The sequence below is a fragment of the Columba livia genome, chromosome 19 (assembly GCF_036013475.1).
Source record: "Columba livia isolate bColLiv1 breed racing homer chromosome 19, bColLiv1.pat.W.v2, whole genome shotgun sequence".
NCBI lineage: Eukaryota > Metazoa > Chordata > Aves > Columbiformes > Columbidae > Columba > Columba livia.
The window spans coordinates 1,437,727-1,452,370 of record NC_088620.1 but is presented as its reverse complement, the minus strand read 5'-3'; the positions used below and the strand labels follow the sequence as shown (position 1 = coordinate 1,452,370).

General features: G+C 44.4%; 1 protein-coding gene across 15 annotated transcripts in view; it reads right to left on the bottom strand.

Moving 5' to 3' along the window:
- The window catches only part of DENND1A (DENN domain containing 1A), a 137,571-nt gene that overhangs the window by 74,201 nt on the left and 48,726 nt on the right, over window positions 1–14,644 (bottom strand). For all 15 annotated transcript variants that reach the window (XM_065035433.1, XM_065035434.1, XM_065035435.1 and 12 more), the window contains 4 exons: window positions 8,323–8,392; window positions 7,651–7,731; window positions 5,608–5,661; window positions 2,056–2,166 (listed from right to left, as the gene is read on the bottom strand). In XM_065035433.1, the coding sequence (XP_064891505.1) occupies window positions 2,056–2,166; window positions 5,608–5,661; window positions 7,651–7,731; window positions 8,323–8,392 (316 nt within the window). The remainder of the gene's footprint in view (window positions 1–2,055; window positions 2,167–5,607; window positions 5,662–7,650; window positions 7,732–8,322; window positions 8,393–14,644) is intronic.

Below are 14,644 nucleotides of genomic sequence, written 5' to 3'. Positions count from 1 at the left end.
CCAGTACCGCAGCTTCCTGCAGCTGCTGCTGGAGTGTGAAAGGATGGCCGGGCCAGGGCGGCTCTGCTTCACTAAGCCACTGCTCGCAGCTTCCTATTCAATGCTCTAAAAGCCTTACTCGAGCAAATTAAATCAATGGGATTTTGTCATACATATAAATGCTATAAACTGGCGTTGAATTACAATAGGCCGTTTTCAAAATTTGAATCTGATATGATGCAATATATTAACAGCACAGAATTTATTCCATCAGAAAAGACTTTGCACCCAGAACTGTTTCATTTTCTCTCTCTTACCTGATATTAAACCTCAAGTATGAAATGTGCCATGTCTCTCAAAGTTAAAAGAAATGAAGTGCCAATAGGTCCCTTCCTCGTGTGTGTTAAAAAACTAAAAAACAAAACCAAAGAGACCAACCCCCCCCACCAGCACCCTCACTCCACTTTGCGAATCGCAGTTTGGTGCGTTTCCAGTTACAAGGTCTTGGCTTCCGCTGAGCACAGTTTGAGCTAAAATAATGCAGCTTGCGGTGCTGCCGGGGCCCTGGCGGCGGCCCAGCCCAACCCGCTCACGCAGCCCCGGCGGAGCGCGGGGCCGAGAACACGCGGTGCCAACAGCCCTCCCCAGCAGGGACCGCGGCGGCTCCGCTCGGACAGACGCACGAGCAGCAGAAACCGCAGAAAGGCAGGAGAGGAAACACAACCCCAGTGGAGAAACAGCTCGTTAAGGAGGCCAAGTGACAGGTAAGTGATTCTTCCCAGGCTCTGGCACAAAGGAGACATTAAACCAACCCGCCACCCACATTTTGAGATGCTTAGGATAGCGTCCTCTTCTTTCCTCTCTGAGAGTTCACTGTTCTTTTCCTTCTGTAGGTCTCTGAAACAAACACCTCTCTTTTCCGTTTTAGCCAATTACCAGGCCCAGATGTATTTTTCCTTTTTTTAGAAGGGAGGACGTAGAACACGCGACAGATACAAAAATCAAGATTTTACAAATTTTCTATGATATTAAACTTTACTTAAAATTCTTTCAGTTAAATGTGGGATTGATTGTAAACACCAAGTAATTATTAATAGGTCCTGGAGATTATTCTAATATCCCTAGTTTCACTTACCTTTCAAAATTATATTGCGATAGTTAATTGGAGGTTATGAAGTCTTACACTCTTTCCCTTTTCTGCCCTGTATTGACAGACCATTCCTATGCACATTATTCCAGCCTTCCACAGAGTTTACAACTCCATGAAGCAGTTTTCATCTCAGACACAAAGTAGGTCATGGTCATACCATAAAAGACTAGTTAATACCACACAAAATGGGAAGAGAAGCTTGTATTTTAGAGAGGACTGCTCAAGTACTCAGCCCACAGCGCTAGAAAGCAAAATTAGTTAAAGCATCTTATGCTCGTCATTCATAAAGGAAAGCAATCGATACCCATTTACAGAGCAAACAGAATGAAAAGTTAACATTTTCTTTTATAAAGAAAATCACAATCTTATTGACTGATGAACCTTGAGATGCACGACACACAACTCTGAACTAAATGAAGCCGTGTGCGGGGTTTGATGTCCAGCCCCTGGCAGCACAGAGTGCTCTAGAGCAGCCAGCAGCTTTCATCTCTCCGGCCCTTGATGGAGCCGAAGTAGCGTTAAGCCTCCACCTTATCAAACGAAACCGCAAAAATGTGATTGACAAGGCACTGTAGCCCAGTCCCTCCAGAGCAGGCCACTGCAACATCCATTTAAAAGTATCACTTATCTACTTTTTTTTTCCCATCAAGTAAATGATAAAAAAAAAAGACTTCACTACAGCATCAATGTTTGTACATTTATGTACTAAACAACCCCACAAACTCCTGTATCCAAAAAAGACTTTTTTATTTGAACATTAGAGGACAACAGAAGTAAAATCATCACATGGAACCACAGGATTGAGTTGAGGTTGCAGAGCTGAGGCAGGAAGGGAGACCTAGAGATCATCAGATCATGGCCTGTATATGACCGACATCTTTTAAAAAGTGCTGTGAATAGAAGAAATTCTCATGTATTTTACTTACAGTGCTCAGCTTACTACAACAGATGAGGATGCGGCGCTCGTACAGCATACTGGCGTAGAGGTGCAGCATGTTGTTGACGTCAACTGCTACAAAATACTCTGTCAGATTTCTCTGGGAAGAGAGAAAATCATTTTTGATTAATGATATTACAAAAACAAGTGTCCTTAACAAAAAACAACAACCAAAACAAGGCAGATTTCATCCTCCCATTGCGCTGCCTTCAGTATGTGAATTCAAGCAAGCGAGTGGTGATCTTATGTCAGAGCTGCGAGAGCCTTCCCCAGCTGCTGAGGAGCCAGGTGCTGGAGCAACAAAACAGACGATGTTTCACATACAGCTTCCGGAATGCAGGACACTTCTCTGAGAAAAAGCACGTTCTGTCAGCCCTGGTGCCGTGCGCTCGGACACACATCTCCCCTTGGGGAAGACACAAAGCGCTTCCCTGGGGGCTGGGGAAACTGAGGCAGGAGGCAGAGAAGTCTCTCTGAAAATGTCAATGGATGCCCATCGTGGACAGAGAGGCGGGGTTCAAACTTCCAGTTTTACCTGAGTGATCAGTATGTTCATACAGTATCAAAAAACTAATTGCAGTAGAATATTGTAAGCAAAACACATTTGTAATTTGCCTCTAAAGTGCAGATAAAAAGACCAAGACACAAGCAGGTAACACTGCCAAAACTTCACATATGCACTGCCTGGGCAACACAAGTTTCTTCCTTGCTTTTGCTGCTCAGAATAGTAAAAAGTACCTATGTAAAATATTCATATTTAAAAGTACCTATGTAAAATATCAATATTTAAAAGTACCTATGTAACTGAAATTAACAAAAAAAGAAACCCAGCGCAAGGTGCACAAGGGACCGTGGCCAGTTCATCGCCAGCGTCAGCCCATCGGCCCCAGCACCCTCCACCCGCACCGCGCACGCCGCAGCGCCACGGCTCCTGCCGCACCTGGGAAACCATCAGCGTCTTCTAACAAACAGCAAATGTGTTCCAAGACTTCACTATCGGAACCAGGTAGCCACCGTGTGGGTTACTTCAACATGTATTATGTGCTACCGCGTGGGTTACTTCATCCACATGTATTATGTGCTCCCAGAATGAGGGAATGAGGGGCTTTACCAAGCAAGGCAAACAAAAAAGGATTGCTGTTGGTAGAGGATATTTCCACTTCTCAAAACACAGAAATTAAAATAAAAGGCGGGGGGAGTGTCTGGTAGAAGAAAAGGTAATGTACCCAAGAGTGCTGAATTGGGGAATTTGTTTCCAAATAGCTTCTTACGGGTATGAAAGGGTTGCTATACGAGAAAGACAGCCTCACACAAAAAGCACATGTGAGAGCAAAATTAGATTAGTCATGAATTCAAGTGCAATCTTAATCATCATTAAATAAAAAAGTGCAGAAAAGCAAAAAGCGAATATGATTTAGAAACTTAAAGAAGCTCAACAAAGCCTATTAGCACTTTTGACAGATCCAAAGATAACTCTAAAACCACCAATGCTTGGCCTGAGAAGTCTGCCAAGATGCTTCATACTGTGCAAAAATATGTTCCACAGCTTGCCATCCAAACACAAAGAACTGAAGAGAAATTAAGCATTGTATATGGACGAGTTTTGTACCGGTATCTAGACAGAAGAAAAACCTAAGCTCATTATGGGTAGCTTCAAACATGTTAATATAAAACAATCCTTCAGGTCTTTGTTACAGCAAAGCTTTGGTCGCAGACAGGTATATTCGAAAAAGGAAAATGGAAAAAAAAAGCCAACACGTTTTGCCAAAAACCTATTAAACTATCATGTACTTTTTCTGTATTTCTCATCCCATCTGTGCTGATTAGCATGATATTTTTGTCTAAACATAAGCTGTCTTCTCTAGGGCTCTTCTTCCCCCTCTCACCCATCCTTCCACGACGCCAAAACACAGTGCGTGATGACACAACCGCCACCAATAGCGGCGATCGGATCTGCTGGGTAGCCCTGAACTCCCTCTGATGCCACTCGGATGAAGGGTGTGCAACGGGCTGCATCCCCACCCTGCCGTGTGGGGGTCAGGGACGGGGTGCAGGGAACGGGGATCAGGGACGAGGTGCAGGGAACGGGGATCAGGGACGGGGTGCAGGGAACGGGGATCAGGGACAGCTGAGGTGGCACCAGCAGCTGCTACTGAGGGGAAACCAGACCCAGGGACCTGACTTGCAATTATTCTTGCAGCTTCACTGTAGCTCAGTACTGGCTCTGACACACAAATGTACTTTCAGACGGAAAGATTGATAAGACTTCAGTCTTCTCCGCTCTCAGAAATTTGCCAGTGACACCTGGGAAGCATGTGGGCTGTATGGTAATGTATTGATACTAAGGAAATTCACGTGTGAGCTCTAAGTTTTATTTATAAGAAAGCTGTCATCTTTGAAGATTAAATTGGGACTTACACATGTATTTTGAAAGACATGTCTCGTAAGTGACAAAACCATGAATGAGTTAAATAAATACAAGTGAAAGCGTTCCAATTTGCGGTTTAATTGTTGTGTATTTTGTTTCCTAGGATTTAAACCTTTCTTGGGAGAGAAAAAAAGTGGGATTTTCAAAATAAAATATGGGAGCAGGTATCCCCGCTCGTCTCAAAACTCACTAAGAGTGCTACAAAATTCCCTTATGCTCCTCCGAAAGTTCGTGGAGATCAATGACCCATTTGATCATTTGCTATTTCAGTAAATGCACATGCACACTGAATTAAACAAATTAATATTTTAAAAGACATTCATGTACTTCTCGTCCCCGCCACCTAATGAAGAACTTGTGACTGAAGGAACAAAGCAAGGAGCAATCTCCTCTGCAAAGAGTGAAGCTTGGGCGCAGCCACACGGATTACAGTTCCCTTACTTCAGCCTCACCATCACCAGCTCTCTTCCCTCTGCCCTCCGACTCACCAGCCTTTAAAAGGACAGAAACTTCCTTCCTTGCTCTCCAGGTCATTTGAGGCTTATCAAACAAAAATGATTAGCATAAAGAAGATTAACATAAATATAACCCCTGTAAAGAAGTAACTTCACGTCTGGATTAGGCCAGGATTCAACAGCTGGTTTAGCCTGCGGAACTGACTCTTGAATCAGGTCTAAGGCATCCTATTGCTACAAAATACAGACGCGGACTTTGCATTTCCTTCCTTACTAGAACCAAGAAATCATGAAATGTGAACAGTAAGTAATAATGGAGTGGCGATAATAATAAAAGCTTTATATTTTTAAAGTAAATATCTTGACTTACAGCTGTCAATTTCCTGTTCGTTTGGTATCTTTTCTTAATTAAAATGGCAAACACTAAACTCTACTGTTACACTGTACTTCAAAAGGCCCGTTATTCATGTACTTCTGCAGTTAGCAACATGACGTTTTCCACTCGATACTTATTATAAATTAACCACCTAAAGTTTCCTTCAACATTTAGCAATATATAGAATATCGTCCATTACTAGGCCAAACAGAGGTAACAGTTATTATCTGTTTTGCTGCTGACATTAAACAGAAATGAGAAAGAGCACAGTCCTCTACTCACATTTTCAGGTATACTAGGAAGCTCTCTGATGTCAGGCACAGTAAAGTAAGAGTGCTGAAACAAAGAGCAAATATTGGTTATTGCAATATTGTCAAAAGCAATATAAATTTACTGCTTGGTGTTAGTAACGGCAATAACAGCAGTTGCTCAGCTAAGTAAAAATGACAGAATATTTCTTACCAACTACAGGTAAGCTGCGCGCTCAGATCACACAATATGAAATGCTCAAAGACCAAAAGTATCGAATGCCTCAGAAAAGTTATGACATCTGTTGTGTTGTTCAGAGCCGCCGATACGGACGAGCCCAGAGCCCGTGAGACGAGCGCGGGGCAGCGCGGGGCGGGCTGAGCTCCAGCTGGGCCAGCGGGTCCCGGGCTCACGCACCGCAGCGGCTCGGAGAAACACTTGCTAAAGATTTACACCTACTTACCTCAGAAATATTACTAAAGTTCTAGGTCACTTTTATACACCTTAAAAAACACACTTTGAAACACCGTGTTGGTCTTGCCATTTCATAATCCATTATATTATCACATTGTTTAATAGTGTGCACTCCAAGAGACCAGGGTCATTCTAGTTCCCAATCTGACCACACGTGACTCACGTGATTCTCGGTTAGTGCTTTGGGAAAGGAAAGTGACTGAACTGCTTTTGGAAATTGATGTTGTATACAGATTATATTATTTTTTTCACAATTTATCTTAGGGCTACTTAATAATTACTTGCTGAAAATTTAAAGGCTGTTATATTCTTGGCATAATTCCACAGTTGGCGCAATTTTCTCGTATATATATCTCAGGCATTTCAGTGCTTCATGAACAGTCTATAACCCGAAATAGCAAGTGGGTTTAACAGCTACACTGAATATAGACACTAAATGTATAACCACCATTTTTTGCTTTTTGAGAAATCACTGGCATAGTTTGGTTCAAAAGATGCAGTGCAAAGATACAGGAATAGTAATCGCAACTATATCACACAGAGGAACCTCACCCCAGCCCCAAAATAGGCCTGTGAACAGCCAAAATAAAATGTGTAAAGACACCAGAGCTGACAGTCCCTTGGCTGCTCTTCGAGATCCTTTCTTGCTTCATCGCCCATGAAACGGCTGAGACAAGGGGAGCCCGGCAGCATTCCCTGAAACCACTGGTATGAACAAACTGAAATATCTGCCTTTGCAGACAGCTCGTCCCTGGCACAGAAACGCTGCTCACAACAGCGCCGGCCTCGCGGGGACGGGGACGTTCCCACCGCCAGCCGGTGACCCCGCGAGGCCAAACAACTGCTACCTGTCGAGTGACATCGCAGGGCAGGGACGGCCGGAGCTGCTGTTGCCAGCGAGGACTTCAGGAGGAGAGGAAATGAGGGAGAAGCGTGGCTGCGCACACCACTGCTGGGCACGCGGGCTCCGAATGACTAACTGGCAACTGCAGCAATGTGCAGCTTCAACACTTTTGCACTACAGCCTGGAACACAGGGCTGTTCTGCAAAAAACCCCAAATATAGTCCCATCAATGAAATCTCACATCTATTCTCTGTGTTCTTCAGTTAATTTTCTCACAAGACATGAAAATGAAATACGTTTTCTTTGTCTGAGTCTTTTTCTTGAGGGGAGGAGAGGAAAAGCCGTCAGAAAAGGAGATAAACAGTTACTAGTCAAAGCGCTGCTAGGGCAGGTACACCACTGCTTGCTTTCCAGTCTTGTGCCCTTTGCATACTTGCGAGATCTAGGAGTTCTGCAGAAGCCTGGACAGTAGATGTCACGTTGCTGCTCTGTGACCTCCCACAGGTCACAGGTGATGCGGTGAGACATTTCCATGAGGAACACCCGATCTTCCTCCCATCAAAGAGCAGCATCTCAGAGCCATTCACGGTTAAGGAAAGGGAAACAGGGCCCCAAACATGAAAACGGGAATTTCAGAGCTCTGTGTCCTCACAGGAAAACAACATCCAAAGTTCCAAATAGGAGAATTGCTTTTGACATCCCTCCGTTATGATATGGAATGCAAATGAAAGACCTCAGTTCACATCTCTGCCACTTACCACTCCCAGATGGACAGAGGTTCCTGGCTCAGGGATGGCGAGTTTGTGAAATGTTTCTAGGAGCTCACTCCTCTGACTATCCTGGAATAAGGAGAAGAAAATAAAATGAATACTACGTAGGAATCGCTATAACAAACTAAACTCCAAGACAGAAGGGCAATGTTCATCGAACCGGGCGTTTAGAGTGTAAAGCAAAAAGTGAAAATAGATTTATACATTAGACTACGAACAGAAATGAACATGGTTCCTCTGACCGGTGGGTTTTATAACATGATTTTTTTAGAATACATTTTTTCCATATGTATTTCTATATATTTCTGCAACCTACTTAGTCACCAACCTATGCACCACACACAGTTACTCAGCACAGCCCACGCCAGCTTGCACTGCAAGCTGACTGCAGGGAACCAATCACTCCTGTTGCATCCACAGCCACATTCTGGGACTCTACCTTTTCCCAAAAATAATTTAAAAGCATGTTTATTTTTCAAAGGCACTTGCCAAGCTTTCAGCTTGGCTGAATATGATCTTCTGTATTGCTGCATCATACAGATTAATAACTCACATGGTCATCTCTGAGACCAGCACTTCTTAAACCAGCTTGTTTTCATCCTCTCTCCCTCACTGGACATTGGGGCAGGGAAAAGCAGGGTTAGTACTTTAGAATAATACCTGTCCTTTTGCTGAATAATCTGCCAAGACGTTGAGCAGCTTATAAAAGACTTCAAACCATGGGAGGTAACTAGAAAACAAAAAGAAAGAAAAAGCATCAATGTAACTTGCTAAATCTCAGTTACTAAATCCACACTTGTTGGTTTGTACGCCTCTATAGGTGCAGGCTACCACCAGCCGCTGCTGCGTGTGACGCTGCAAATGTCCCAGGGAAGGCCCTGAGCTCCGGCCCCGGCTCTTCCCAGCTCTGCAGCAACACTGGGGCTGTGCCCAGCTGTGCCCAGCTGTGCCCAGTTCCCCTGCTCCTCACCCCGCGCAGAACACACGACCCCAGGGCAGCTTCTAACCTGGCAAATAAAGGTACACGCGTGTATCTGTGTTCATGTATAGGGGAACATTTCTAACAGTAATTATTTCCCAAAGTATATGTTGAATAACTAGTCCTCCGTAGAGCTGCCGAGGGCGCCAGGAAACTGCAGGCAGACAGCTGTTTTGGTTTGGAATCCCCATACAACTGGATTTTTTAAATGGCCCAAGAAATATCTCAGTTTTTAACTTGTCAAATCTGATTCCACATCCCGTATCGTGGCATTCGGCCAGTCCTTAGTGAGCTCAAATAGAAACTTCACCTTGAGTATATTTGCTCTCAACTTACAAAAGTAATAAAGAAACAAAATTAGAAGACAAACATGCAGAAATATCACATCTTTCTTCATTTTCATTACATTTCTATTCCATAAAAGAAACGGCTAAGATGTGACTTCACACTACGCTACGCTCTGGCGTGATTTTGTACCCTGTTTTCCTGGCACGGTTCTTTATTTCAACTCCTTTTAAACAGCTCCCAGGAACTTCCCCTGGGCGCAGCGAGCAGCAGAGCAGGGCTGCGCAGCCCCAGTCTTCTCGCAATCACAGACGCTTCTCGAAGCAAATGGATTCTGCTTTGGTGTAGTTAGACGGGATTTAAAGTTTTTATAAAACATGACTACATCCTGACAACTGTAAAGAATGGAGTGCCCCGTGGTTCCCGACTGCACAGCTTCGGTAATAAATGAAGTGAGAAGCTATATATGAGACAGATAAAGGGAATGGCACTCCATCATTAACGTTTGTTTGAAGCCTGCAAATGCTACTGTAAAATGTAAGTAGCTTATCAAAATATACTGATAAGCAACTTAACTTTTCATGTTATATGACAGTATTATCATTTAAATTAATATGCTCTAAGCATCTTTACAAACTATGTATTAGAATAGAGGAGAAAGACAGACAATTACCACTTTAAACAGCATTTAAGTTTGGCATTCTATTGTAAACAATCAAGAAGGATTAGTCAGAAGATAAGTCTCTTTCTTTCTGTTTAGTTAAACAAACCTCAGCAGAGTTAAAAGCCATTACAAGAGTAACAAGAAATCCTCTCAAAACCTATCTGCTAAGTAGAGATTAAGAACCTGGTAAACAAATCCTGCAAGGCATCTATCAAAAGAGTTGGAATAGACAGAAACCCAAGGAGGCAGAAGCTCCCGACAGCACAACCCCAAAACTTATTTCAGGAAAGCACATTTAAAGTTCTATTTAATTACTCAGGGACCTTGCTGGAAAACTATATTCACAGTTTTAAAATGAGGATATTTTCAAATGTTATTGTGCTTTAACTCTTTTGCGCAGCACCTGGAGAATAGCTTCTGGGATTCTAGCAAAGCAGCCCAGATAAAGTCTCTTCCAATGTCAGAACATGGGCAAACCCCCCACACCAGAGAAGGGAAGCTGGAGCCCTATTGCTGGTGCATTTGCTCACTCCTTGCTGGCTCTTCACTAACATAATGAACTTCATTACCCTTCTTTGTTTGACACTAACTCTTCCTCATTTTACCCATGCTTTCCAAATTACGGTTTAGCACCTCAGCATAACTGCTGCTTTTTCTTATTTTAGCAATAACGTTCTATCTCGAGGAGGGAAGCTTCGCGGTTTGGAAGGCGAGGAACGGAGCAGCGCTTGACGCAGCTCTCGGCACAGCACGGCGGGACCTGCGCGGCTCCCGCTCCAGAGCCGCACAAGATAAAGCAAACCCATCACCTAGTGGCGTAAATCACATGGACAATCTCACTTCAGTCTTCACCTCCCTGCTCTGTCACTGCTGGATTCAGGATCGCTCTCATCCTGAAAGCTTTGGATACCTTAGAAAACTAATTCATCCTGCCATCTTCAATGCTTTTATTTCATCGCTTATTCTGCGTGTTGACTACTCAAGAATGAAACAGTTCTGCTGTTATTAGACCAAATTGTGACCAGCTAAAGTTGGGGAAAAAAGTCAAGAAATATAGTTGTCTGAATTTGTTTCTCGATCTCTGCCAAAAGATGTGGATTTTCTCTCAGAGGCAGCCTTTAACCAGCCCCTCAGAGAGACGGACCGTGAATTTATAACCAAAACCTTTCTGTACCACATGCAACCGAAGGAGCACAACTGGTAGCACTACTGAAGATTTATGGTTTATGACTTGCTCATATTTAATTTGTAACCAAACACTTCCCCTTCCTCTTAGCTACCTTAGAACTTTTGATTAACTCTTGTTTTCACAGGTCAGAGGTTAAACAAAGGAAGGGAAGCGCTCGGGATTGAAATTGCCCAGAGCCCCGTCGCATGGGAGCACCCGCGCACCCCCCTTCCAACGGCAAATACGGACAGACCAGAGATTCTTCAAGGGAGTTGAAGTTCAAAGACTCCAACAAGCATAAATCAGATTGTGCTTGAGGAGTAAACAAAAATATAAGGGCAACCTGAAATTTTGATTTCTTTTTCCCAATTTTACACCCATTTTCAGTTTCCTCACACATACATGTACACACATTAATGACACATTTGGCACCAGTCATGAGAATCAAATCGAAGCCTAACGAAACCAGGCTTCTCCAGGCTGGTCTGGCGGCTCTGCTGTGCCGTCCCTCGGGCCCGGCGCTGCAGCCGGCCGCTCTGGCGGGAAGCGAACGCGGGCACAGGAAAACGGGTCATTATGCTCCACGCGGTCTGCACAAACTCCGCTGCTCGAGCTGCACAGAACCTTATTCACTAACTCGTATGTCATCACCTTTTTAGTGCGCTCCTTCAAAGTACAAAACATCGTTAGTTACATGTGTCACAGCAATTAGGGTCAGTCCAAGCGTCACTACAACAGCGCTGCATTGCAGCTTGTAAGCACAAACGTTTCCAAAATGCGGTGTTTAAAGGACAGTGGTGCAAAAACAACTGCCGAGGTGGGCTGAGACGACAGGAAAGACAACAAAGGAGCAAATTAGCATGATAACGAAGCCCAACAATCCCTGTGGGTCAGGGGTTTGCCGTGGTGAAGAGCTTCAGTAGACCTGCAACAAGAAGTAAAGCCTTTGTACCCTGAGTCGGCATGTGGGGATGGGGAAGGCAGGAGGATGGGGATGGGGAAGGCAGGACAGGAAAGGCAGGAGGATGAGGACGGGGGAGGCAGGAGGATGGGGAAGGCAAGAGGATGGGCAGGGGGGAGGCAGGAGGATGAGGGCAAGGAAGGCAGGAGAATGAAGGCAGGGGGGAGGCAGGAGGATGAGGGCAGGGAAGGCAGGAGAATGAAGGCAGGGGGGGAGGCAGGAGGATGAGGGCAGGGAAGGCAGGAGAATGAAGGCAGGGGGGAGGCAGGAGGATGAGGGCAGGAGGACGTGATGGCCGCTGCCCCCACAACTGCAAACGGTGCTGCTCGCGGGAGTTCAATCTGTGCTTCAAAAGTTACACTGAACAGAAAATGTCATCACCCAATAGTAGCTGCTACACAGATGAAAATGCTGTAGTGCCGTCAAGTTAGCTTTGAATTTTTCAACATATTAATCCTTCCGTGTACTTTAACATACGAAGGAAAAGCCTCGGGTAGCCCAGCAGCACACGAGGTCATGTTTTCTGACGGCTGCGGCCCCAGCTGGACAACATGCAGCTGGCCCTCTGGAGATGAAGCAACTGCACTCACACGCACATATCCACACACAGCAACCCGTGTGTGTGCGCACACGTACATGTGCACATCGTCATCCCACAGCACGACGGACACAGCAAGGGGTGACCCAACAGAACTTCCTTTAGTCATATTAAGTTGTCAACAGCAATGAAATTAGGCAGAAAAGTGGATTTCCAGGATCCTCCTATGCTCATTAAACACTTAATACAAAAGCTTTTAAAACCAAAACAATTAGAAGTGTTATTTACAATCATTCTTTTGTTTGTTTTTTAATAGTTAAAAAGAAATCCCCCTCCAGCTGCCTCACCTGAGGAACATCAACTGAAACCAACACTTTACATTTAGCCTGGTAAATTGTACCTATGGATAAAAAGCAGGAAGGCCCCAATAGCACACACCAAAAAATCGCCTATACATAAAGACATGCAACTAATTTAGTCCAATGGAATTGCCCAATGGTAAATAGCAGAATGCAACACCTCCACAAATAGTGAAAGAGAGATCTTTAAGCAACAGATCTACACTGGCATCAGCTGATGTCTTGATCAAGTAAAAGATGCCTTCCTCAGGAAAAAGCAGCTGTTTCTTATCCAGTTCTGACACATCACTGATGAACAGAGGGTTTGATAATAAATGTGCTTTATTTGAAATACGAAAATTTCACCATTATAATTTCTTTTGATATTTTTGAGTGCTCATTAGAATGAAGGAGGGTCAGAAGTTACAGCACGTACCATTCTACATCACCGCAGCTATCTCACGAACACCTTGTACATCAGGGTCAAGCGTAAGGAGAGGCCGGGCAAACAGAAACAGGCAGACACGCCTGGAACCAGGAGTCTGACTTACTGCTAGAAAGGGAAATCGCAGCTTAAAAAGGGGGAGATTTCCCAGTGTTAGTCGTGACAAAGAATTGTGAAGGAAGAAGCAACAGCAGGATAACCAAAGTGTGCAAGAGCATCGTGAAAGACGAACTCATCAAAATAAAGTCCCACGGAGCACTGAGGGTTTGGAAGTGCATTGAGAGCAAAAACGCCCCAGTGGAGCAGCAGCAAACCCCCGTGGCAAGGGGTACGTTCAAAAATGATTTGTATTTGCTAATTGCCATAGCAACTGTTTATAAAACTAATCTTTAACACTGACGGCTCCATCTTTCAACTCTACTGGTGTGCTGACACCATGGAGAAGCAAAGCAAACCCTTCTGGCGAGGTACCTGTAGCGCCTCTGGCTTCCTGTGCCAGATCAGAGCCCCCGCCGCCCACACAGCTCTGCAGAGCACCGGACCAGACAGGCACAACTGCACCTCTGTACACACACCTCTGCCGTTTGAAATGAGAAGAACTAGTCCAACATCAACATATTTAATGCAGAACCTCCTAACAGAGCGAGTTGTAAGCACACACAACTTTCACTCCTTCCATTCACGCAGATCACGAGCGGAATTTTTAACATGTATTTATTTATAACACATACTATGTATTTTGATAACAGCACAACCAACTGCCATCTCCCTTGCAAAACAGAGCAGTCATTTCCATTTTACAGATGGGCACACTTCTCTGGAGTGACAGGCTCACCAAATCTGTCTGTATCAGCCAGGCCTGGCGTTGAGGAGTTCCTCAATCTTGACCTTTTGCTCAGTCCAATAACTTACAGTGGCCTAGAAAACTTCATTCCGCCAATAATGAGCTTGGCTCTTCTATAAACCATAGCATGCATCCCCACTAACCTCACTGGAAACGCTCCTGAGTGACAAAAGCAGCCATCAACACACTTTCAACTGCCTTCAGTTAAAGCGTGAATTTCACTTTGTAAGTATTTTTAAATTCCACCTTAAGTTTTAACAGCTAAGACTAAGTTAAATGACTTAACTACATAGTTTTTTAAATAATCTGTGTCTTCATACACCTATTATTCTTCTTTTAATTTTGTTCTCCATCTTCCTTCCCTTCCCCACCCAGTGTTTCCAGGAGTTTCACAAAATGCATCTGGAAGCACTAAGACACCTCTGGCTCACTGGGGAATTTCCGCGGGCTAAATCCCCAGTTCAGCATTTACATGTTCCAGTGTCTCCCCCCAGAGCTGCTGGAACTCAGGACATCATTATTCTCCCCTCTAGACTCAGTCTATTGACACATTCTCACACTTGTAAGCTTAAACACATACACAGATACCCACAAATCTCCATGGCAACACGTGTGCACGTTGATGAGCCGCAGGCTCACCTTCCCGGGAAGCCGCCTTTTCTGAACAGCAGCTTTTTATGATTATCTCTAAGTTTTGCCTCCGCGTTAGACCTCAGCCCGCCGCCGCAGAGCCATCCCAGCCCTTTCCTTTCCTTGCTCT